This window comes from Atractosteus spatula, chromosome 2, assembly GCF_055471065.1.
Source record: "Atractosteus spatula isolate fAtrSpa1 chromosome 2, fAtrSpa1.hap1, whole genome shotgun sequence".
NCBI lineage: Eukaryota > Metazoa > Chordata > Actinopteri > Semionotiformes > Lepisosteidae > Atractosteus > Atractosteus spatula.
This window is the reverse complement of record NC_142707.1, coordinates 47,989,655-48,016,693: the sequence shown is the minus strand read 5'-3', so window position 1 is coordinate 48,016,693 and position 27,039 is coordinate 47,989,655. Positions and strand designations below refer to the sequence as shown.

General features: G+C 37.3%; 1 protein-coding gene across 2 annotated transcripts; it reads right to left on the bottom strand.

Annotated features, from left to right (window-relative positions):
• Positions 1 to 5,694: 5,694 nt before the first annotated feature.
• On the bottom strand, positions 5,695 to 19,766 carry prss35 (serine protease 35). Of its 2 annotated transcripts, none has more exons than XM_088905140.1 (2): positions 19,595 to 19,766; positions 5,695 to 7,308 (listed from the first exon to the last, which is right to left on the bottom strand). In XM_088905140.1, exon 2 carries the CDS (start codon positions 7,284 to 7,286, stop codon positions 6,147 to 6,149), a length of 1,140 nt encoding a protein of 379 aa, XP_088761266.1. In that variant the 5' UTR covers positions 7,287 to 7,308; positions 19,595 to 19,766; the 3' UTR covers positions 5,695 to 6,146. The 2 variants fall into 2 exon arrangements, with proteins under 2 accessions (XP_088761266.1, XP_088761275.1); XM_088905149.1 differs by having other exon boundaries at positions 5,695 to 7,305.
• Positions 19,767 to 27,039: the final 7,273 nt, after the last annotated feature.

Below are 27,039 nucleotides of genomic sequence, written 5' to 3'. Positions count from 1 at the left end.
TTTAGTACTTTTGCAGCACATACATGTGGTGGAGGATGCTATTCTTAAATGTAACCAGTAAAGAACTGGAACTACAATAATCAGTGTTCACAATAACTACTGTTCTAGACACATTCATTAGAGATCAAGCATTAAAAATGCAAAGTATTGAATTAATTTATGAAGCACAAATAAGCTCGAGATCTATCCATTTTCTAACCACTTCATCCAAATTAGGGTCATGGGGAAGCCGGAGCCTATCCCAACAAGCAACAGACACAAGGCGGGATACATCCCAGATATGATGCCAGTCTATCACTGGACAGACACACACACACTCCCACCAGGACCAGTTTTCCCAGAAGCCAATTAACCTACTGTACCAGAATGTCTTTGGACTGTGGGAGGAAACCGGAGTACCAGGAGGAAAAACACGTAAACATGAGGAGAACCTACAAACAGATAACACAGATAACACCCCAGGGCCCCTGTGCTGTGAGGGAGAAAATGCAGAAGTATGAAAATAAACCATTCTGTCCAGTGTTACTCACATGTTTGAATTGTTTAAATGACTGGGACACGACAATTAGCTATCAGTACTCAAGAGATCAAGTAGGGTTGTTTTTGGTCTTTCTCTCATTCTTATGCGACACACTGCATACAGTATGAATATTTGTTAAGAAAAGACACAGACCACAGTGGTGCTGCTTATCTTCATCTGTACCCTGGCTGCTGCATCAGCAATGTTACGTGATGGTGGTACAGTATGCGCTAAAGTATCTGTCTACCCAAATCACTCCACATGTGGCTTAAGAGCTAAGTGAAATATTTTGGAATGCTTTCTGCATTGGGATTTAGTAGTTTGGATGTCATCCTACATAAGCTGTGCAATTGCCAAGTTGTTGATGGTGCTATTAATGGTGATTTCTAAGGCTGTGGCTTCAGTGGCTTCTCCTCATTCTTGGTTTTCTCAGTTTGTAGCGGTTTATAGCACTATCTATAAAACGCAAGTATGGAACAGTGTCAACTCATGCAGTACTTAATCAGACATACCAAATCAATATTGTTGTGGAACAGAACTGCAGTTGTTTAGTGACCCTTCAGCTATGGTTACAAAATCATCACGCTGCTTTGCGCTTCTCATTTTTCTTTGGATCTTTCAAGAATTCTGCTTAAATTTAAAAAGAACTGTGATCAGAGCAATGAGCGTAGCTTAATGAAACTGAACTCAAAAGTCATACAGTTCAATCCATTACAGAGCAATCGAGCCACAAAATAGAACTCTGAAGGTCCATTTCCATCTGTAAAAGTCATGGAAAGAATAATATTTAGAATCAATATCTAGAAAATGTGAAAAAAACACGCATTTTTCAGAATGGCCATGAAAGTAAAACACTCTGGCACCCGACACAACATATTTAAGCCAAAACAGACTACAATACTAGTTAGGCTTTCAAACTTACACATGCAGCAAATAAAACATAGCGCACGAGTGCAGAACTCTGTAATCATAAAAAAACTGGAAAGAGGTCCTTAGCTATACATCAATGCAAGCAAATGCAGTCGAACCAGGATTTCTGTACTATTGTGTAACTTGAAGGAAACTAAGATCTGATAGCCAGCAACTCATTGTTACATACTCGTACTGTATGTAGAAGATGTGGAGACATGGAGAAACATCTTGAAATTGTATTTATTAAAAATACTGCATTTTGTGAAGAATCATTTAAATACCATCTATACATTTACTATATGTACTCTATATATTCTATATTTAAATGTATTCTATGCATTTAAATAATCTGAAAACATGAAATAGAACTGGAAATACATTTAAAATATTTTTAATCTTCACAACCATATTGTATATACTTCATAAAAAAGATAATATAATGATAACAAAGTACATAATCTTTCCTCTCTTGTGAAACATACTAAGCAATTTGTATATTAATCTGGAATTAATACATCACTGAAATTTCCTAAAGATACAGCATTTTCAGAATTCTTAACAAAATCTTTAATTTAGGAAATCCATCACAATATTTTTACTGAAAAATACACAAACAGTCCTAACAACTACACAGTCTATCATTTTTTTAACAAATACTGTTTTTTATTCTTTTAACCATATGAAGAGTTCAGCAGATTTCAGCAAAAAGATTGACATAAAATTCAAATCCAGGTATACACCTGGCAGATAACATTTAATATGCTGCAGACGTGGCAGGCCAGCAGTTATTGGGCTAATAGCTTCAGCTGACCTGTCACTAGAAGTTGTGCGGGCCTCTATTTGTATGTAAATAGGCTCACATGCGTTCATTAATGAGATAAATGGTGAAGAGCCGAGAGTCACATTCTCACATGGGTTTAATTTAGATTTAGGTTTTGATACAAGAGGGTTTGGTTTGGTTTAGTTCAGAGTAGATTGTCTTTGTGATGAAACATTTCCTTGCATGCTATTTGGGTTTGGTCATGATTTATTCCAGCGTGCTCAGGCCTCATGAGCTGTCTGCTGAGAGACAGGCCTGTCCCATTAGGTAAGAGTTCTGTGTGCAGGTAGCAACTGGAAGGTACTGTATTCTGTGATGCTATTACTTATTGTTTCTTCTCTAATTTCAAAAGGTGTTTATGATATTCTGGACAATGTGAATAAACAATTAAAAAAGCGGCATGTTTGAATAAATAAAACTATAGAGTTTAATTCAAGTGATTAAAATTGTATTGTACACTAAGGTCTTGTGCCCAATTTTTGTCTGCATGTTGCAGAAAAGGTGTAGCTGCTCTGGAATCATTCCTGAGAAGATCCAGCTACGTTCTGGTGAATAAGGGCAAGTCCTGTATAGGCTGAAGGAAATCCTCGAAGGTACTGACAGTCAGCCAAGTGGATTTGTTCACCATGAACCGGAGGATACGAGAGGGACTTATGTGGAAGTGCTCTGAGAACAGGGGGTGCTTCTTTGCCCACAGTGGTGTGGGAGTATAGTGTAAGCTACACAGCCATTCTTCAAGCTGATACCCTGGTTTCTTCAAGAAATGGGTGGATTAGATCGTGGATCAATGAACTAACTGCTGTGCCAAATGGAGGATTGACTATCCTCTTCAATCTAGTCTGTAACCTTTTGTTCTTTTTTTTTAATGTGCTTTACTCAGGCATTACCACGAGATGGCACTACAGTGCTTTGACAGCAGTGTAAGTGTGGGTGGATGTGGGCATTTTTTGCAGCTACTCTTAGAGAATGCTGGATTGCATTTTACACTTCCTTTCATCTCCCTACAATAGTTTCTAAAAATCTGTACTTATTACTGTATTAATCACATTTTAATTGTGATAGTTTAAAACAAGCACTGACTTAGAAATTTCAAATATGTTTACTTTCTTTTAAAACTGCCTACTATGTACCAGTTTCTTGTTTACAAAGCCATGGAATAACAATTCCTCAAATTAAGAGGGAGAATGGAATTTCATTATTTTTTTCCAGGGGCAAAAATCTGATCATCAATTATATTGATGTTTTTTGTGTATTAGAATAACTTTGACCTTATCTGCAGTATCTTAAGGAGAAGTCAGTCAGTGGACTGTTGAATGAACAGTGAAATGGGAACTGGAGGATACGAGAAAACAACTGTGTTTAATACAGACCAGAAAGCACTTCTTTACCAAGAGCTTCATGGGAGTGAGGAACAAGCTACCCAGCTGTATTGTTGAAGCTGAGTGATATTCTGGTTTCTTTCAAGCCATGGCTGGATGAGACATCCTTTCTAACTAGCAAAGGGGCTAGATGTATGTACTGTATAGTAAGCAACCTGGAAATCCAGTTCGTTAATTGTGACAATGTTTTGTAATTGAGAAATATTGAGTGATGAGTGATATTGTGAGAAATGTCTTTCATGCATACCAAACCTGAGTCTGCTTAGTCAAGCATCTTCAGGAAACATTTGCATGTTTTTGACCATCTAATACTGTGCCCAAAATAAGAGACATTAGGGGCATTAAGAGTTTTTTTGGTGAAAATCCTTTGAGTTCTTGCTATCTGCCTGTAATCGTTCATCTTCACTTCCACACTAAGAAGTTTGGGCCTATATAACTTCGTGAGTCTTTCGGTACCATAAAGATGTCAACTACAAGAAATTGACTTGTATGTAGAGTTTGAATATGACATTTTGCCATGAGCAATAGAGCCAGACAACATGATCATCGTGTATAACAACTTTTGCTTTATTCAGTCTAACAGTTGCGAAAGAGAAGCAATTTAAGGTGGTGCCCAGCTCACACAATACTTTGTCATTGTGCAAACACTTTTAACAATGCCACTATCTTTCAAACCTTCAGTTTCAGAGAGCAGCGATTTTAAAAATTCATAAAAGGCTCTGGAATATCCATTAATGGGAGCAAAACTGTAGAAACCAACTTTTACACTATGTAACTGAGCTTTTGTCTAAAACTATTTTGAAGGTCTTCCTGTGCAAAATATAATTTCTTCTTTGGCAAGTGTGCTCTACCCCTAATTAACTGGGAGTGAATGTTTTGCAGGTATAGTCCCGCGGGGAATAACAGGTTGTATAGATAACATTTTGTGTGGTGTCATTGTGGTCAGATGTTAACAGTACACACAGAATGGTGCTTGTGTGCCATAAACACTCATCTTAATAATTAGACCAGCATTCAGCAATCCTGCTTCTGGGTGCCTATGATTATTTAGTCCAGATAACCTGAATCAGCTTGTAATTATTTTAAATAGACAAATGTACTGACTTTTCCCACTTCTCCATGTGTTGGTACTTCAGGGGAGACCTGGAAAACCTGCAGCCACATCAACCTTCCAGGAACAGGACATGCATAGGAAACCTGGGATGAGAGTTTTAGGTTTTGTCTCTGTGAATGATTTGCAACCTGATCGTAGAGAGCCACAATGTCTTCTGGTTTTCATTTCAGCTGAGACATGAATGAGACAATTGGATCAATAAGTTGCTAAAATAGGTGTTAATGTGTTTTCATGACATCTCCTCCTTGACTATTTAAAGTTGTCTGTATAAACCAAGCATGCGGCTTTTACCCCTGGAGTAAAAAATCTATGTGTCTGGTCCCAGCAACCTCTTGCTTACTGCAGTAGCTTAATGTGTTACTTAAATTACAATAAATATTGAAAATGAAAAGAAGCTGGATTATAAAAGTTTACACATGAAAACATTGAAACCTTCATTTATTAAATTAAAATAACACAATTTAAAATTCTTTATTGACTTCTTAAACCCATCACTTTACCATCACATTTAAATACATTGATACAATTCTGTTTAATAATATATTCTGATAGGTTTCCAAAAACTTTACAAATTAAATTAGCACCATTAATATTTCATCTTAACCTAACAGAGATGAAAAAGCACCATGATTTGTATGTGCACCGATAAACATTTCAATCCTTTTCATTACCAAAACATACCAAATGTGGTGATTTAGCTTGAGCAAACTATATTCTTAAAGCTGTTTGCTGATTTTGAAATAAATTTGGTCGTGTCTTAAACAAATTACAAAATTTGAGAAATGATTTTGAAAAATAGAAATTCTTTTTCAATCAACTTCAATAAAAACAGTAAACAAAAAATCACATGCACATTGTCAGCTCTATAAAATGTCCAAAACACATATGCAAACAAGTTTTGCAAACAAAATGATTAATTTCTCTGACCTATATCATAACAGACTCATCCTATTTTATTCCTACTTTATTGTACTCTATAGGAAAACCAGACACATTTTAAAAGCCACCTTTAACTTAAAGCAAATACTGATTATACATAACAATGAGCAACTCTCTATTCCATCTTAAGCAGCAGACAATATTTAAAGAAATGCTTCTATATTGGCAGGCAGCCTAAAGCTGTTTATACCTCAGATGTAATGACTGAACCCTTGTTTTAAAGCCATATTCTCGATTTTGATATTTCTTAAAACTGCCATTCTTGCTTTTTCTTTTGTTTTTTAGAGATCAAAAGCAATCATTAAATAAATAAAAAAGGCCCAAGCCTTTATATCTTGTTTACTTTTGATGTTTTCCCATTTAACATTAAAATAATTGTTTTGTTTTTTTTTGAAGGGCAATCAATTTAAAAGATTAAATATACAGTATAACAGGTGCTGGTCAAGTCATTTTATGAATCCCTCAACCGCCTCGACAGTCTGCATCATTTCCATGCACCCAGAAACAGATCTGGGCGTACTTCAGAGGGGTTATTCTGACAGCCACGTTGTAATCCTGCTGAACGCCATTAACATCAACCCACTGGTGACCAGAAAAGATCCCGATGATTTTTCTCTTCCACTTCTTCTTCCCGGGTTCCTTCAGGCGGATGTAGACTCCAGAGCCACTGGATCCGGGCTGGGCGTCACAGTACTGGTAGAGCAGATCACTGGACTCGTCGGAGACACTGCAGAAGCGGTACACTAGCTGCTCGGGCCTGTCGTCGTCAAAGCCAGAGAAGTGTATCCGGCCTCCTGGGAGTTTCTTCACTGAGGGAATGATGCCAATCTCCATGTACTTCTGCTTTTGAGCCCGTTTTAGCTCCAGTAATGCGTAGTCGTAATCCATTGCCACGTTGTCTGAGACACCCTTGAACCATCCCTTTGGCACCTGAGTCCGTTTTACCCTTGTCCACTGGAAAGAAGGCTTGATGTCTGCGCTCCTCTGATTCCTTTTGGATCCTTTCCGCTTTCTCCCCTTACGTTTGGACCTCAGTCTCAATATCCCAACCCTTAGCCTCTTCACGCCTTTCACGTAATCTTTTCCATCATGGATGCAGTGGGCCGCAGTCAGAACGTGCTTTGGAGACACCAGGATCCCTGTGCAGCCCGTGGAGACTTTGACAGTTGTAGAGAACGGATAATTGGTCACAAACTGCTTGTCAGCTATAGTGAATCGACTGTCAATGCCATAGACTTGCCTTTTCCTGCGCGCATGAGTGTCCTTGATGACCCCATGCTCCGTCTGCAGATCAAAGTCCCTGAAGTACACTTCTGAGGAGGTACGAGTGCCATTCTCATAAACAGTCTCATATGAAAGGAAGTTCTCAAGGTCAGACATACTTGGCAGGGGCAATTGGCTTTGGCATTCAATCCCACAGGTTCCATTTAACACAAGTTTGGCTTCGGCTTTGAACTCTGGGTTACTAAGGGTAACAGTTCTCCTATTCAACACTAGTGGTACTTTTTGTGTGTGCCAGGTATACTCATCTTCACTCTCTTCCGCAAAGACTGAACTTAATACAGTTAATGAGACTAGAAGTATCAGTGGTAACGGGCCCATTGCGTAGCTATTTCTCGCTCTGCTGAAAAAGAAAGAAAAATGCATTACACATCTCGAAGGCTCGTGCATCTTGGATTTCTGTGCATTCAAACAACATATACTTATGTGGCGCCAAACGCTCTGGTAAAAGCATTATCAAACAATTTTGGCATGTTGCAAACAAGCTCTGACTTAACTTAAATTTTACATTTTCACCAAGCTATTATTTGGCCTTTTGGTAAACTAAGCAGATTGTTTTAAAATGGTCAAAGGCCAGTGACTATGAATGAGATTTATGGTTTGCTGAAAGCAGAGAGCACGAGATATTCATCATTTAAAAAAAAACATCTCAGACGTATCTGGTTACAAACCAAATGTATTGCATTCTTGATTTTCTTTCATAACATATTCCCCAAGCTGCTGCAAGTTCTACATTGCAATTACTTTGCAGGGACTTAAAATATGTTTTAAATATTAAGAAAATATAGTCTAAATGGATTAAAGGAGAAACTCGGCAAATTCTAGAAGAATAAACTGCAAAAATGGGCTCAGGATTTAAAAAAAGGGGGAAAAAAGAAAAGAAGTATACTAAACTGTAGGCACAGGTGAAAAAAAAAATGACACCATGGGAGTTATGAGAGAACACAGCAGCACTAAAAATATTGCAAACTTTTTAATACAATATTACCATAATAAAAGAAATGTAAACAATAAAGAAAACAGTTTATAAGATAACCAGGGTTAAGAATAGAAGATAATAAAGGCACTGCTACATATTAATAATATTTAACAAAGATTTTCATAGTCATTGAAAACAACAATGTGTACTGTGTTAAAGATACCTGTATGCTACATACAGGTATGTGTTAATATTAGGTCATTTTAATGTGACACAGATTCTACAGGGTCTAGGGCAGCTTAAAATGAAAAAATCCCTTATTTTATGATTATATGATAGAATTCCCTGAACATGCAATAAGGACCACTAAAACATATGACATAATATAATCAATTTTCCAGAATGAAAACCGATACGGTCCTTCAACAGGTTAATTCTCATATTAAATGCAATTGGAGTCCAGGAGTTCAAGGTAATAATGCATGTAGATGTAGAGGAAACACATCAAGAACCTCATGAACCATAACTTTTGTCTGGGCAGTTTGTGATCTATATCTATTATTTAGATTAAGATTTAGACTATAGATTAGAGGGGCCAAGGATCCATTAGTAATCCGGGGTTAAAGTAATTAAATATTTTTGTTCAAGAACAATGGATATAACATTATAAGGGTTATCGACTCAACCCAGGGTTGCTTCATACTCTTCATACTCATACAACTGGAAACTAATGGTTGATTTACAGTAATTTAGAATGGAGACATGGAAATAGTTTTACAAAGAGCAGTGGGTGGCTAGCACGTGTTGCCAAGCCACACGGATGGAGCTCCCACTCTAGGCTCCTTTAAAATACAGCTAGACAAAATTTTAGATCCAATGACCTACTAAGTTATTAAACAATAAAATGGGCAGAATGGCTTCCCCTCCTTTGCAGCCTTTATTTTGATCTTATATTAACTACACTTTATATTTTTTATACTGTAAATATAAAATACTTACATAAATACCCCAGGATATTGAGTATTCAGAGTTAATCATATTTATTAATAAAAGATAGGTTATTGGGATAAGATACACATTGTACCTTGATGTGAAAACCAGTAACCAGTCTTTTGTATGTATTGTGTGGATGCAGTATATGAAAACAACCTTTTTCTCCAAAAAAGAAACTGAAACATCTTGTTATCTTTCTAGTTGTCAGTACAGCTCTTCACGATCAATGGTCTTTCATACAACTATAATTATCATGTCTTTTTAAAGCACTGGGAAATATATATATATAAAGGAAATTCCATTTAAAGTGGTGGTGTGGTTTGAGCACTCAGGCTGATGCAATCTTCTGTAAATCTATTTGCAAGAAACTCAGATGGCCACAAGAGGGAACACTACCATAAGGAAACACTGTAAATTGTTTTTCATCTGTATCTTCAAAAACTCTGTTTTCATGGCTTCCAGAAACAGATCTACACAATCCAAACAGACATAGTGAGGTCAGGAGGCAGGCTATTTAAACAGCCTGTTTGTACATGAAGCCTGTTAATAGGAATTCATTATACTGTAGGCAATTACACAGTATCAAATACTGACGTTTTGACACGCCTTTTTAAATATTATTAAAGTTAAGAATCTCAACTGAAATTCCACAAAGCATTCTCACTCAAAAGTAAAGCTGAGTTCCAGAGTTCTGTGAATATTGATCTCCTGAGGGTCAATATACTGGCCCAGAACCATTACATCTGTCTGATCCATCTGCATAATTGTTTTCAGACTGCAATAGCTGCAGCACAAGACATTCCAGAAAGAAATAACTTGTGGATCAGCAGGATGACTGTAGCTCACCATATGCATCAAAATGATCTTGGAGATCATTCAGGGGTAGCATGTTGACAGGTAAGAGATAAAGTAAATGTCTTCTACGGCCAAAAGCTATGGAATGTTTTATTGACCAACGCCCCTGACAAAAAACACAAAGTGTATGTACAGTAGACGCCATAGTGCACATTACTGCCATTACTGCTTCTCTGTTCAACTGGCAGGGCAGTGGAAGGGGTATCTTTAGCACAAGAAAGCCTTTGGTACAGATTGAGGACAGCTTTGCTGCTCAGTGACATGACATCCTTGAGCCAGGTTTCTCCGTTTCTTTCTATAGATTCTCCACCAGGCCAAAGCACAGTGTTAGGAATTCGATGGCTTGACTTCCAAGGCAACAATCTCAAGGTCTTGAGGTGCCTAGCTTTTGGTCATGACCCAAATCCAATAGAACAACAGTGAGAAGCGAATGACAAATTCCATCAACAGGAGACAACTACCACTGATCAATCATCTCCAACTGGCTGTAGCTGCATAGGAAGAGCAGTCAAATGTCTCATCTCAGCCTTTCCAGAGCCTGATCAGGTCTGAGCATCAGCACTGCCAGGATTGTGTTAATACACAGGGAGGTCATAACCAGTACCAACTGTTTTCACTTTGAAACTGTGTCATGTTTCATACTAAAACCATTTCAAATTTTCTGTAAAATTGTTTGATATCTATGTTTAAAATGTTGGAGTATATCCGTTACACCTGAATGTTGCATTTATTTTGTACACCTACAGTATATATATATATTAAACTCAATAGGACATGATAAAAACCCTCAGTGTCAAAATGTGAATGGGATTCTGGAAGAATAATACAGTTGAATATGAGCACATTCTCAAAAGAGAATGTCCACTAAGGGTGCAAAAACATTAGTACAAATACAGAATGATACATTTTAATCATGAGCAGTAATCCACAATTCAGTAGCTGGGTTATATTGGAATGAATGCAATAGTAGAACTAATGTAGAAGAGGTAATTTGGCGTAACTCACCTAGAAGAGAACGGCAGCTTGGCTTTAAGGATGAGACTGACTGACCTCCCCCCAGCTTTCACAAGGAATGAGCCAGGGAGCTGCTGAAAGGGTGTAAATGGGTTGTGGAAAGGTTGCGAGAGAGATGGGGAGCGGGAGGTCTAGAAGGTGAGATGTATCTCTATGTAGGAGAGGGAAAGTACTATGTGAGTTAAGGATCTAACTTTCCTTTTCAACTTACAGTATTACAGTATATCGAAAATTAGTTATTACATAATTGTTTTGTTTTTATATACACAGTCATCCCTCGCTTTTTCCGGGTTTGTACTTTGCGGTTTTGTTTATTTGCGGGATGCCCCCCCAAAAAAACATTAGGGGAAGTACAGGGCAGGCGACGGCATTTCCGCGAGCCCGCATGCGTAGCGTTTTAGTCCGGGTTTGTGCCTTTACACATCCCCTAACTACAGTATTCTCTGACATGGAACCTGGGGAGGTGGAAGAGCTGCTGGAGGAGCCCAAAGAACAGAGGAAGACCTTGACGAGCTTATCAAGAGCGCCAGTGAAGAAGAAGGGGAAGAAGAGGAACCGCAAGAAAAGCAATGGACACTCGAGTCTTTTGCAGCTCTATTCCAGGACCTCCGAAAACTGGAGGATAGAATACTTCACTCAGACCCTTCAATGGATAGGATAGCATTAAAATTGGTCGGCAACTGGAACAGGTCTTTGAGCCAGAAGAAGCAGCTCCCCATCACAATGTTTCACTAGGAACGACAACACCCAAGATCGAAGCGTGATGAACTATTAAGGAGCGGATATTGGCTTAACCCGCTTGGCTGAGGCGTAGGACAAGGATCCCATAGGACAAGGAGGTCAGGACCCCCACGCAGGCTAACCAAGGGGTAACTGCAGAGGTGGAGTTAGGGTGGAGTTGGGATGCAAAAGTTGTACGAGAGGGAGAGTAGGAAATCAGGTTGGTATTTATAGCATTTGGTGGAGGAAGGATGACAGGAGCGATTGCTAATTACTGACAGCTGAGTATGATTGAGCGTGGTTGTCATCCCTCCCGAACTTTCATTATAAACTCCATTTCTGCAAAAAAAAGAAACTCCAACCAGCAAAAGTGAATCAGTCGCAAAATGACACTAAACGTGAGTGAAAATAAAATGCTTTTTATTTTCATGATTTTATTAAATTACTAAAAGGGACAGTAAGGAAGATCTTTACAGAGAACTTTCACAGATCTGAAAAAACAGTTCACCACTGATGACCACGTCTTTAATGGGAGAATGGACTGTGGCAATTACAGACATTTGCATTTGCAACAGGTGGACACTCATTTTAAGTTCTCTATAGTACAATTCATGAAGCAAAAGGATAAAGGCTGCATTTTACATTTTAAATAAGTTATGGTAGAAAACTGACTACATATGTTAATGACAGTTAAGACACTTCACATTTATTAAAGTTTCCATTTAGTGAGACTCATATCTCAATTAAGAAGACATTTGTATAATTCTAATTTAATTATGGAAAACTAATTTGTCTAATTAAACACTATAATGATCTTTGTCATTCTTCCAACTGAAATCTCGGTCTCATTAAGTTCAGTCAATAACTATCAAGGGCAATTACACCAGTTTCCATTATGGAATGATTTTCACTGTAGTGACCTTCCAGCAGCAAATGCTGTATAGTGTTCTGCACTTAAAAGGACATTGTTACACATTTCCCAAGGGAAAATCTTGAAAGGGACCTCTTTTTTTCTTCATAAGGTAAGTAGGTCCCTTTTCAGGATATAAAGGCCCATTGACAATGGCCACCAATTTCCTAGCTAATCAACACTGATGGTGGAGGTGATGGGGTCAGCATCACACTCCAGCCAGCCTATTACCACCAACTACCCAATTGGGAAGCAGGCTGAGTGGACCCGGGAGCCATCTGGAAGGAATTAAACCAAGCTACATCACTTGCCCCTAGCTGGGATTGAACCCAGGACCTTTTGGTCAGGAGCTCAACACCCTTGCCATCTGAGCTACCACAGCTCCCTTTTGTCTTCGTAGGTAACTTAGTTCTACAGACAGGAAAAGAAAATGGCACAAAATCCAACACCATTTTAAAAATGACATTTCAAAGTAACAAAATCTGTGTTGCTGATTTCTTAAATTTCAAGAATCTCCACAACCTTTGCCTCAGCAGGGAGAACAAAAGACTGAAAGCAGCAAAAATTCCATCACATTCCATACTCAAAACATTTGCACAGGTCTTCATTTCACAGGACGTTGCGGAGAGTTCTGACTCTACTATGTGAAGCAGGACTGTGGTTGGCAATGCAACTATTCATTTTTTCAGATTGAGCCGTTCTGTTTTTAACTACAGTACATGCTTCTCTTTCTAGACCACAGTCTGCAAACATCTGTGAGTCTGGGGTATTCAAGCTATTATGTAAGAAATCTTAAATCAACCCAATCCAATATTGTGGCTACAGAGTCTTGTTATACAGTAAATCTGATCTGTTAAATGTTGCTAAGCGGTACACTAGTTACTATAATTGCACCAGTTTAGGATTATATTTTATTTACCAGTCCACCAGCTTCAGTGCACATTAATGCTATACAAAAATGAACAAAGTAACTCTCTCATTGTAAAAATGAACAGTAGTTTTTAACCACAGACTGCTCATTTAGGAGCAAACCTGTACATATTCCCATTCAAGTCATTATTCTTTGCCCCTAAATGTGTTTTTTACAACAGGACATCCATCCTGAACCCTTGTGAATAGATTTATCCACTCAGGTGATAATAAATATATAAAGAATAAAAAAACCTTTTAAAAAAACCTTAGAGATACTTCTGTAAAATATGTACTGCCCAAAAGTCAAATCTTTTGCCGTTCAGTATTTTTAAAGTGGGCTTTGCATTTAACATCTGCCAAATCCTTATTAAAGGCAGAACCATTGACTTTGCTCATACAATAAGTACATATAACTACAATTATCATTAGTCCTTGAACACTCCTCACTTCAAAACACAAATATTAGCCTTCAATACCATTTTTGTGACTTAACTTCCCAAGGTGCTGTGCAATGCCAAATAAAACAGGTTAATTATGCATATTGGATTACTTTAAAACAGGCAGAAAGTCACAAAATAAAATATTAACAGGGTTTATCATTAATCATTTTTCATTTTATATTGTAACCCCTGTTTCTTCTTGTTATTTCAGTTTCCATTTTCCATACTGTATGAACTTGCAACCCTTTCCTCCACCTATTCATATAAAATAAGTCACTCAATAAAGTACTCATGTTGCAGTAAAAAGAGAAAATAAATGAATAATTATTCTTGGTTACAAGCAGTAAGCAGCTGGATGACATTTAGACATTTGAATTGTCCTCACTAATTTAGGAGATACAGTATAAGCTGATCCCTGAATTTCAGCTCTAATAGAATGTCTCTCAATGCTACATTCTAACATGAACTGCAAAGAACAACAGAAAATTGTTTGATATCTATGTTTAAAATGTTGGAGTATATCCGTTACACCTGAATGTTGCATTTATGTTGCACAGGTACAGAAACTTAAAACACACCCTGGGTAGAGATTTGACATTCTCCTTCTTCTGTTTTGCTTAGTAAGAAAAAATGCTATAACGAATTCAATGTGCTTCAGCAATATACAAAGTATGAACTATTATATTCCAACTTAGGCTTTCTTTAATCTAATATTTAATAAAACCAAGACGACCAAAGATGAGAAAATAGTGAGTCACTGGTTACTTGCTTGTTTCTAGCCTGGGGACATTAGAGAGCGTTTGTGCCAAGCTCATGCATGTGTTAAATTACAGGCGGAATACAGGCAGGATAAGCCTAACAAAATGACATCTGATCATGTCTGCAGTTATATAATGAAGAAAGCACGTAGTGGTTCTTTTTTTGGAAGCGCTACCAATAGAACTAGTGTGTGAGCAGTATAAATTTCCAGAAGTAGGACATCATAACAAAGCATTATAAGATGCCATCCATTTCCATTTCAAATAAAACAACACTGACATGATAAAAAATATTTTTTTTTCCGCACTGTTCTGAACACACATGAATGAGGTTACTATGCTGAAGATTCCAGCATGTTCAGGAAAGTAATATTTCTTTCATCACCTTTCATCACCAGCCTGCTACATCTCACATGCAATAGGAATGTAAATATATCCTTAAGGATATATTATATATGAACAATTAGAATCACATTGCTGATTCCACTATTTTTTCCAGTAATCTCAAAGATAAAATAAGCAGTCAAAATCTTTAACAAATACAGATGACTTTCATGATAAAAGGGGCCCATCGGTGAAGAGCCTTGACTGTGCCTGTTAATATTTTTTTCCTTCTTTTGAGTCATTGCTTAGCAGGAGGAGGAGCAAAGCCTATGATACAACCTTTCTCAATGCCCAGTTGCCATCTTTTCTGTGCATTTGTCTTTAGGAATAACAACAGCTGCCAATTCAAAATACAGACAACACATCACCAAAAGCAAACAGTAGCTCAGAGATACTGTATCTGTGCTGTACTGACCAGTCAGTTTAATTTGAAACTGGTCTGTGCTTGTTAAATGTCTCAACTACTTAACTATGAGGCCAGTAGAAAAAGATAATGGACTCTCCTCTATTCTCATACATATATAAACACATGCAAGTATGGCTATAATAAGAAATCAAAATGTCTTGCATTTATAGTGCTTTCCAAAGATCCTTCAAAATGCTTTATCAATAGGAAGTCACCCTCTTCACCTGCCACTGAAGTTTAGTTCAAATAGAGAACTGAGAAATTGTTTCACCATTGAATTAAGATGAAACGTCAGGAAAGACAGATTGTTCAAGCCCAGGGCAGAACTGAGGTAGTCCCCTAAAGGCCCCAAATGTTTTAAAAGTGCCATAAAATCTTGAATGACCAAGCAGTCAGTATCTTGGTTTAGTGTCTCATCTAAAAGAGGGCACCTCCTACAACAGCAGACTTGTTCACCACACTGGGACAGTGGTCAAGGTCTTCTGCTCCACAAGGAAGAGTGCCACCTACTGGCCACCACCTCTACGTGCAGCACTGACCTGTTTTTCATTTGAGATCCGATTCCCAGTATTCACTGATCCAACCTAGTTGTCTTGAGCTCTTAACAAGATGCCACTTCCATATAATGAAATATAACAAAAATGATTTAAAAAATATTTTGTTATATTACAAATTTACTGCTCAAATACATCTCAATATATCCGGATATTCATTTTTGCACCTATACTGTATGAGAAAACACATCTGCATTTACTGTAAGTGTATTTTTATGTTTCCTTTATATGCTTGCTGTTGGTATCAAAGTGTCTGGATAATAAGAGAAAGGTGTTAATTTGTAATGGAAGGTTATAAAACCTACAGTGGCTATGTTCAGCTATCACATGTTCTCCACTGAGTCTGCATTAGCAGTTCTTGACAAATTACTTCGAGTGTGAGGCTGAAAAATGACTACAGCCAGTGTGAACTGACAGGTCTGCAAGGAAATAATAGGAAGGTCATTCTTTAAATTTCATCTCCCAAAACATTAGCACAGACATTTTAACAAATCAAGAGTTGCCACCTCTTAAACACATTTTTGTATTGTTTGTATTTCTTGTATTTTTAAATCAGATTCACCATACTGTACCTCTACCTCCAGGTACTGCACCTTTAACATTATTGGGGGGCTGTATTTTGTGAATAGTTACACTCCACACTACATTACTCTATGTTTACTCCTGTCCTGTCTATGAAACAAGCTACAATCTCCATAACAATTCAGCATGTGTACAGTATATAGGGTGGCATGATGGCACAGTGGTTAGCATTGATGCCTCGTAGCACTGGGGCTCTGGGTTTAACTCCTGGGGTGCCATCTCTGTGGCGTTTATATGTCTTCCCCATGTGTGTGTGGGATTCCTCTGGGTGCTTCAATTTCCTCCCACAGTCCAAAAATGTACTCTAGGTTAATTGGCTGCTGGGCAAGCGGGCCATGATGTGAGTGTGTGCGTGTCTGCGTCTATGTGTGCACTGTCGTCCCATCCAGGGTGTATCCTGCCTCGTGCCTGCTGCTAGCCAGGAAAGGCTCTGGCTCCCCCTTGACCTTGAATTGGATGAAGCGGTTAGAAAATGGATTAATGGTATACAATTCTCACATTTGATCGTAGTTTTCTGTGAAGAGTACAACACAAAACTAAGCTGGGGGATAGTGCGAACATTGGTACAGCTGTATGTGTTGTATATTGATTTAGAAAGATCAAACAAAAGTAATCTCCACCAACAGAAGCCAGGTACTGATCTTTATAAACCTTTTTGTAAATATCTCTTTAGACAAGCACAACCAAATTCCAGGCATCTGGAAAATGGCATTAATACGCTGTTTGGAAGCACTGTCGATGTACTCTATGCACAGATAAACTGGCAAATGTCTGAAGTCATATGGTTCCAAGTTGTATGCTAACAAATGATTTATAAAAGAAAATTACAGGTCACATAGTTAATCAGCTCAGACATAAAAAGACCATTATCTCAGTTTCATGCTGATGCTCCAGTGGAGTGTCAAACTCAGTTCCAGTACAACTGTTAAGTCCCCCTTAACTACTGTACATAAAACAGATCATCTCTTGAAATGGCCAAGGCTCTTAAAGCTCTTTCAACACTAGCTCACCTTATTCTTTTCAAATGCATTGCATTCAATGTCTGCAGAATGATTATACACATCATATAGATTAAGTTAATAAAAATCAGTTCTCATCAATTCAGACAGTTCTCCTTGAAGAACTTTCTTATGTAGATGGAGAACTATCTTTAAGCAATCAAATCGTGTAAAATCGCTATTCATATCACCAGCTTAAACAGAGATGGTTTTAAACAGTAAAACCCGATCATTCGTATATAAAACGCTTTCTTGAAATCAGGCCCACTTTCACCCTTGATTTAATACAGGATGTGATATATGTTTAACATCCAGAGGCTTTTCCTCAACACGAGGGAGTTCATTTTAAGGACAGCTGCTAAGGAGAGCTGGCCGGCTCATCCATCCTCCCTCCTGAAACAGATCCCTCTTCTCCCAGCCACCCCTGTGACGGCTGAAAGCGCCACGGCTGCAGCGTCTCCAGCGCCATCCTCTGCCTTTTGGTCGTAATTTCAGTTGTACTCTGTTTTCCTGCTTTTCAGTTATCGTAGACTGTAGTGAATAGCACTGGGGGTTTATTAAAAACTGGGTTTATTTCGGATTTTATTGTATTGTAGCTGATTTGTTTTGTTCCTTTGTTCCAACTCGACCTCTGTTTCTTTCCAACTATGCGTATTTTATAACTCATCAGATGTTTTTAATACCGGTTGCTTTTGATAAAGGCATCTACTAAATAATTCGATATTAAGATCTCCTTAGAGTTTTAGTTACTATTACAATATTTAAATCACATGAACCTGTTTTTAATAAAATGTTACAAAGTACTCATTTCCACGCAGCCAAATCCATAAAAAAACAAGGAAAATTCTATACGGTCTTAATTTTATAAGGTCTAAAGAGTGTCCGTTTTGCAGCGTTTTGATGGTTAAAAAAAGAAAATACATGTCGTACAGGTTTTAAAAACGGGGTGTTTCAACTGCTTAACATTCTCTCTTCATCCCTATTAAATTTTACTTTCTTGCGAGGAGACGGAATTGTGCACATCAGCAAGCTGTCCCGCCGCTCTTCTGCACTCTAGATGGCACACTCGTTTAATTGCCAGACTTCGGACACTATTGTTCTGTCTGGATGAATTAAAAATGTACCGAGGCCTAATAAAGTTCACATTGCTGTATACTGCAATCAAAATGACTACACTTTACATTTAGCTCGGTATTCAACATCAGTACAATGAACAACGTCTACATTACGATATTCAGTGCAATCTAGAGCATACGAAGCTACGCCGTCTCTGTATTTTTTTAGATGGGCAACTTCCAGTAAAACGCTTACGAGCTCTAAACCACGCATCTGGCCAAACCAGGGCAGTTTCTCCCTGCGAACAAAGGCGTCCTCCGGGTCCTAAAGCCGACATCCGCTCTAAAGTCAACTAAAGCGAACAGCTCACCCGTGTATAACAGCGATCGCATGTGGTTCACAGACAGGCATGTCTCAAATACTTCTGTGAGACGACCATTTGTTTACAAGACTGAAGTCATGCTTAAACAGAAATTAAAAAGAAATTATGTTTGTGCATTTTTAAAATTAAATTTAAATTAATTTGCCTAACACGTTGGTATCGTTGTCAGTTCGTTCGAAAGGGGGAGCTGTTCGCATGTTATTTATAAGATAAAAAACACTGAAACTCAGCAATAAACCTCACAGAAGTTTTGTCTCAATTTCTCCATTTTAATTGGTAATTTAGTATTTTAACCGTAAAAACATGCATAACACAATACCTTGCAAACTTTGAATTTAAAAAGTAGCATTCGAAGATTAATCGTATCCAGACAATATAGGAAACGAAATATCAACACTATTCCCCATAAAAAGAAAAATCGATAATTCAGCAATACGATTGAATAATAAGCATATGGCATAAAGCATACAACAGAAAATGAATTAGTTTTTTAGTCTTTTTCTAAATTATTTTTATTTTGGAAAAAACGGTCAAATTCTTTTTGTTCAAAATGTCTTAAAACCATCGTTGCAAGACATAAAATAGCAATAGCATCATCACACTTGAGAAGCGTACCATCTGAGTCCCAATGACACAATATTCAATGCGTGTCATTTAGTATATGCTGATATATATATATAGTGGCCCCCTTGGATATAGTCGCCAGGTCGCTACAATATACTGTATACAAAAATATATATTCATACCTGCTAGCATTCGATAGGTGGATATTAAAAATCCTGTAAGAGCTGATTTATAAATAAGTCAATTGTGCTTCCCCTCCTGAGAAAGTATTTTTCTTTTCTCCGAAAGGTCGTCTTATTCAAAGGTAGAAACACAGCTTCACTTTCAACATTGCCCGTGCAGCACCAACGAAAACAGAAGTATCAGCCAAACTCCGTCTGCACCGAGTGCACTTGATGCTTTTGGGAAAGAAAAAAACTCCGAAAAAGCTTCAAGTTTCTTGCGACTAGGGGGGTTCGCATAGGGGAGGGACCAAGCAAATGGGAAAATAACGAAAAGAACTTTGTAAACACTGCGATGTGTGCATAACATATTTTGATTTAGAAAATAATGTCATATTGAGCACGATCTGAATATTTAAATGTATGTGTTCCTTTTTTAAAGAAGGCCGTCTTTATTCTGTGAATGCACTTCAATTTAATGTGCTGCCCGACGGTCACGTGTCGCTGTAAACTCAGCAGCAGGACACTTGTTTCGGTTTGGGGTGAAAAAAAGTTTTATTGAAGGAGGAAGCTAGAAGATAATCTGTATGGAAAAAAAGAAAATAAATAACTCCTTTTGGCAACTTTTTAAATTGCCGTGTTCTGAAACAAAATCCAGGGGAGGGCTGAAAGTGCGCTGCTACGACCGACGGCTTTTGAATCTCGGCAATACGGAACAAAAATTATTCAGTCAAATATCCTGTAGACATTTCCAGGTTACGCTGGACAAAAAGGGAAAAGAAGCAGCATTTATTTTCCGTAAGCCGTTGCTATGACATTACAGTCCCCCACTGTGGACTGTGCGCTAAACCAACATGAAGACTTCTCCGTCAGCAAGCTGTCTTTTGGCAACTTGCTGACATCGCCTCGCAACGTACAGTATTTGCTCGGGCTGCACCTGCAGATCCTAAGCCATCGCTCTGCCTTGCAGTCTGTGAACACATCACCAGCCCTGTGCCATACAGAGCTACCCACTACAAATGGCCTCTTTTCTTCCTATGAGGCATGTGTAATCCTGTATATTAACTTATTGGAACAAGTAATAGGTTTATTCCACGCTGAAAAGAGTAGAAAGAAAACAACGCTTCTGCTGTGGAGCCTTCTTCGGTTGTGGAAGCTGACGCAGCTACCCACCTGAACTATTAACTTATTGTACTTTTTGTACTATATTTTACAATGTATTTTTGCTTCTCCGTGTACTATAACGTAGGTTTCTGCTCTACGTTTAAAAATACAGTTTGATGTTAAGACCTCTCTATTACACTAAGAAATAGTTTGACTAAATCGTTGACATTCAGTAATGAACCTTTTCTAATGGCATCGGGAAAATGCATGAATAATTGGAATAATAGTTACATCTCAAGAATATTGATATTAATTATATAAGGCTGTCAGTATTGTTCTTAAATCTCCGCACTGGTTTTCATCTGAAAATCCTAACTGGGGTTTTGAAGGCTTTGAATGACATGATCCCAGTTTACATTGCTGATCTTTTGTACAATTGTGTTTCCAGCTGCAGTGTTTGACCGTTTTATGCAACTGTATTGTCAGTTTCCCAGACCAGGTTGCTGACCATGTGTCTTAGGATTTTTTGTGTTTAAAATTTTGTAGCACACTTCCAAATGCATTTAGGGAATCCGACTCATTGGATGTATTTAAACCTCACCTCAAAACTGATTTGATTTAGATTTTTATCTTTTTTTACCCTATCCTTTTTATTTATCGCTTCTATTTTTATGTGTACTGCTTTGGGACATCCTTAAAAAAGACACTCTATAAAATAAAGATTTTTTCTGAATATTTCAGGATTGATGAAAGCTTGTTGTTTTAAGGCTGGCTTTATTTTTATCACAGAAGGACTTTGTCCAGTTGCTGTGAAGGCCTGTTCAAGTTCCTGCATCAGCTATTCTTCAGTAGACTGTGATTTGCCAACTCAGTCTTCAATGGCAGAACAGATTAAATAAGATGAACACCTTGGAATATCCTGTCTTGGTCTCCATGCCGTTTGTGTAAATGTTACATTCTGTCAAGATATGTGTTTTAGCCAGTGTGCAACAGTTTCACCCTACAGTAAACCCTCAGTTTAATGGACTGTTATTGAGGAAGGGGAGTCCGTTATTGACAAATGTCTGTTAAATCAGAATTAAGTTTTTCAGCCCCAAAACACTATTATATGAGAAAAAATGTATATATACTATACTGCATATGGGCTTTGTGTGAACATGTAGATGCATAACCACATTGTGTATTAATATACTGTAATACTGCACCTGCACTGTACTGTTTATATAAATAAACTGTATTGTATTACGTACAGTATACCCTTGCTTAACTGGTCTAAGACTAGTGTGAAGAGGTACCCGATACTGATGGCTGTCCATTAAATTGACAATAAAATATTTTTGAACTCAAAAAACACACTCTCTTATGAGAAAAAAAAGTCAGAAGTAAACCAAGCTTTTCTGGAATGGTAATACAGGAGACTACTGGAAGCTCATTCATTGTATCCTTTAAGGACCTTGGGTCTCTGTGACTTGCCAGCAACTACAGGTGTTGATCTGTGAAAGCTGTCAGCATTTGCACACAGAGTAATCCTGAGGTCCTTTCCTTTGCTGATTTTACACACTGGCATAGATGTCTTGTGCTTGTACAGTACGCTTTGGTACTTTCCAGGCGCGAACACCAGAAGAGACCTGTCTCGTCATTGTACAGCTGGGATAATATGACGCCTCTGTCGTGTATTAATTTATTCAATGTCTTACAGAACGGTTCTCTCTCTTCAGTGGGCACACACAAAGCTACACGATAGGTTCTGTTATTCACTACACCATGACGTTTACAAAATCCAGAAAGCCATCCATCATTGTATTTGAATTTCAGTATCACGTGTCCGGATAGTGAATTGGCAGCAAATCGCAATTCAACGTTATGCCCTATTGATAGCCAAACCTCCCGTTACCAGAGTTTGTCTGTTGAATGCGCAGTCCACTGCAGCGAGGGTTTGCTGTAGTAAAAGTTGTCCTCCACAGATTTCTTCCACCCCCAGCACATTCTGTAAGCTCCTTGGCGGCCAGCTAATAATGAGGAGAGAAGGATAATATTACAGGTAACATTAATGTCACTCTTCAACATATAGTGTAGTCGATTTTATTTTCTCTTTTCAGAAATTTCCCTTCTCATCAAAATTGTCAGGGTTGTTTTATAATAATAACCTGAATCATCTTTCAGGTTAACAACTATCCAATTGAGAAAATATCAATAAAAAAGAATATGGGTTACAATACAATAAATAGACAACAAATATTATCAACAATAAAACAGATCAAATTTGATCGAAACCAGCTAACAATGTTGCTATCTCTTATGTCCTTTGACAGTTTGTTCTACAACCTACATGCAAAGTAGGAATAAATACATCCTCAGAAAAATAGGTTCACTTCAGGTACACACAGAATATAGGCACACAAGTCGAGCACTGATTCAGTACTCAGAGTGCACGTACTGTACGTAATACTGTCTCTTGGAATGAAATCCATTGCTTATACTTGAAGGCAATAGTCCTTCTGTGTGGATGAGATGTCTGGTGTAAGTGGAAAAAAGATTTTTCTAGATTTGAAAGCTGCTGTCAGGGAAGTGCAGTGCTGCGATAACCAAATTATTAAAATCAATTGGTTTGATTCATGTAAGTGCAAAAGAATGAGTATTCAATTCCACCCATCATCTACAACTGTTTACTTAGGATTACAGAAACCGTACCGTGATTCAGACATTTTAAAGAAGGCTAGTTTAGGAACTGTAGGTGCACATACTGTACATTTTAGTATGATATTTTAGTCATTTGCAATGTGTGATTGAATACTTTCATGGGAAATTATTTTACTAATAAACTGAAATAAAATTACAATACATTAACTGGCTTGCTTATGCAGATAACACATTTTACTTGTGGATAATGTTGATCCCCATACTTGATTGATATTCAATTAAAGAATACATACAAAATAATATAGAATTTCAAAGATGGAAAATAAGATGAGGATTCTATCAGAGTTTCACAGCAGAAGACTTCCACGTTGTACAAATCTGCCCTTTATATTTCAAGGTAATCGAGGCACATTTTTTCTGTTATGACCCTTTCACAAAGATGAAAGTGCAAATTACAGTTGTTCACAGTACAGTTTAAAGTAAGAAACATGCCAACAATTAATGGAAAGGCATACAGTGCATTCCTACAGTTTAATTTTCCCACCATCAACAGGCCCTGTCTGTAACAGTATGTTTCCTGAATCATCCTCCTGATGTGCTTCTCTTCAAACATGGCGGCATTCATCTGAATGGAAAACATTAATCTTAGTCTCGACAAAACATACAACTAGGCTGTAAAAGCCTCATTTACATCTCCCTACAAATAGCAAATGGTGCTCTCTGTTTTGTCAACATTAGAGCCTTTACATTAAACAGCTGAGGTGGGGATGTTTTAGTCTACGCCTTACATCCAAATAGTTTACAGTATGTAATTGTTAAATAAACCATTGAGTAAGTTAGGAGTATCTCTTTTTAATGCTACATTATTTAAAAAATAGTAGTAGGAAAGACAAATGAGAAACTTTCACAGGTACAGTAACATACATTTAATAAAACTGTGTTTTTCATTTGTAAGATGTGTATTGTTATGATAATCTCAATACACTTCAACATGATGTGTATGATTATGTGATGATATCAGCATGATGGTATCAACATGATGACTTGCGTTTTATGATGTTAAAATCATAAAAAAAGAAAAAAGAAATTTTAATCAAGAAGCTAAATTACAATGACACTGTTGCACTATATCTTAAAAACATTGCAGAAATATAGAGAGAAACAGACTAAATTTTTGATCCTGTCTGACCCAGGATCATTCAACACATGATTAAACCTGTGAAAAATATGTATAGGAATAATTGCAAAAATTTAGCATATTTAGTTTTATAGTTTCTGGGTTGTACATAATAGCCCATGTAGGCATGGTAATAATCCTTTTACAAGTTCAAAATATATTATGCCTATTCTCAGTCCAAATCAGACATACTGTACAGTATATAAAATAATAATTAAAAGTTCAGTACAAAATGTAATTTAAGCTCAAATGTTCAGTTCAGGCTTATTTACAGTATTGAGACAACTGAATGGTAATTTCATGATAACTGCATACAAATACAGTTATAAACTGGGAAGCAGAAAGATTCCTGTATCACCACAGGTGACTGGACATTGTGTGGAACTTCGTTAATCTTTACCAAGGCTACAGTACGTTTTCCAGTCTTTCAGGCCAAATATATGCTGGAGCTTTCCATCAAGTACTGGAAATAATGTGTCAAAGATCTTATATTCACAATTAATATACTGTACAGTGTATATTACTTTAACACAATCTTACAACTAATTTTTACATGAAGGTCATAAAGCTACAAATATTGAAAGTAATTATAGAATTGCTATTATAGAAGCAAAGTAAAAAGTGGACATATCATATTAGACATTACAATTTATATTTTTGTGAAAAGATTTCACTATTCTGGGTGTCACGAGGGCACAGTGGTTTGTATTTTTTCCTCGCACGGCTGGATCGCTGGGTTCAATTCTGGACCAGGGGTGCTCTCTGCGTGGAATTTTGTATCTTCTCTTCATGTTTGCAAGGGTTTCCTCCCACAGTCCAAAAATGTACTGGTAGGTTAACTGGCTTCTGTGAAAGTTAGCCCTAGGTGTGCAAGCGTGTGTGTTTGTGTCTCAGTCTCTGGCTCCCCAGCAGCCCAGAATTACAAGAGGGGTTTGGAAACGGATGCATGGATTGCATGATTACATTGAGAAGCAGGTTGTCAGAAAGTGCCACAGTGCCTCAAGGGTTATATACAGTACAGTGTAAGTGGTGGCAGTAATAATGATGATCAGCATGATTCTATTCCAGTCATCATCAGCAGCATCTTTTTTATACAGTGATTATGGCCGATAATCTCAATGTGTGTTACCCTTTAAATGGCAAAAGCTAAAATGTTATAATACACTATTTAATAAAATGAATTAAACAGAATAAATAGCTAAAAAGAGGGTTTTACAAAAGGAATGAAAAGAGAAGACTATTCATGACACCCATGAATATGAGTGAAACAGAGCAGGAGGTAGAGTCTCTCAGGGTTTGGAGCCTTGTTCTGAGAACTGAAAAGACAGCCAGTGTCCACAGATTGCAAATGACATGTAGGTGAATAGGTTTATGGCAGTTCACTGATGCAGTCAGAAGCCAAACCATTCAAGTACTTAAAACTGAGCAGCAGTGTTTTGTGGTCTATTCTAAACTCCACAGGGAACCAATATAAGAAGGCTCAAACAGATGACTCTATATGTTTATCTAAATACTACAGTATATGTATTTTAGTTCTAATTAACATCTGAGAAGTCTCGACATTACTTGTTAAGAATATGTTTTAAGAATATGTTTGGATTCACCAGTAAGAACGGCCTATGCTGTATAAGTGCAAGCAATAATACCATTGTGGAGTCTTAATTATGTGGTGAACACTATGGCTCTTTGGGAATATCACATGACAAGAATAAAGGCTACTTTTGACACATAGCAGTCCAACATTATATACTGTAGTTTTATACAGTACAATATGTAAGACTTAATGGCAATTTTTTTAAAAAGATACTCTTGGCAATACAAGTAGTCCAGGGTCCAAACTGAAAACATTCCCAGACAGGGCAGATTAATTTTTCATTTTCCATGTTTTCATATAAAACTATTATAGATCCCAGAGTTGTATTTGAAAGGAGTACTGGTGCTGTGTGCCTAATTGAATCTCAGTTTAACCTACCTTTTACAATATCCAAGAATAATAACAACACCAGAGAATAGAATGTATAAAAAATTTTAGTATGAGTGTTTAGTATTTTAGTAAATTTGGTCTGACCTGTTAGGAAAAAGAGATTCCAGTGAAGACTGAGGAGTTAACTAAGAAGTAGCCACAAAAGTGAAGTCTAACTCATGGTATTTATAGATTTTTTTTTTAAATTGAGGAAATGACAGGAATGATTAAGATTTATCACATCTCAAGCAAATTTAATTTGGCTGCTGTCATCCTCCCAAACTTTCGTTGTGAACTCCATAAATGATGTGCTCAGGTTCAATTTGTTCCCATGCCCAGTGCTGTGGGATCACTGTGTCTCCTGGCTCTCATTCCAGCTGAGATCTGAATCCACAGTGCTAATTGATTATTTTAATTGATATGGTTGATTGTTTAGATCATTAATTAACTTAATATTGTACTCCTGAGTCCTGAGTTTCAAACATCAAGTGTGCTGTTTCCAATAATGTCAACATAAAGAGCTTTAAGCCACACATTCTAATTAGACAACTGAAATTAATTAGCCTGCGATTCATTTAGCAA

What these genes read in the sequence shown, in the direction of transcription:
- prss35 (XM_088905140.1), bottom strand. Translation starts at nt 7,286, where the DNA reads ATGGGCCCGTTACCACTGATACTTCTAGTCTCATTAACTGTATTAAGT.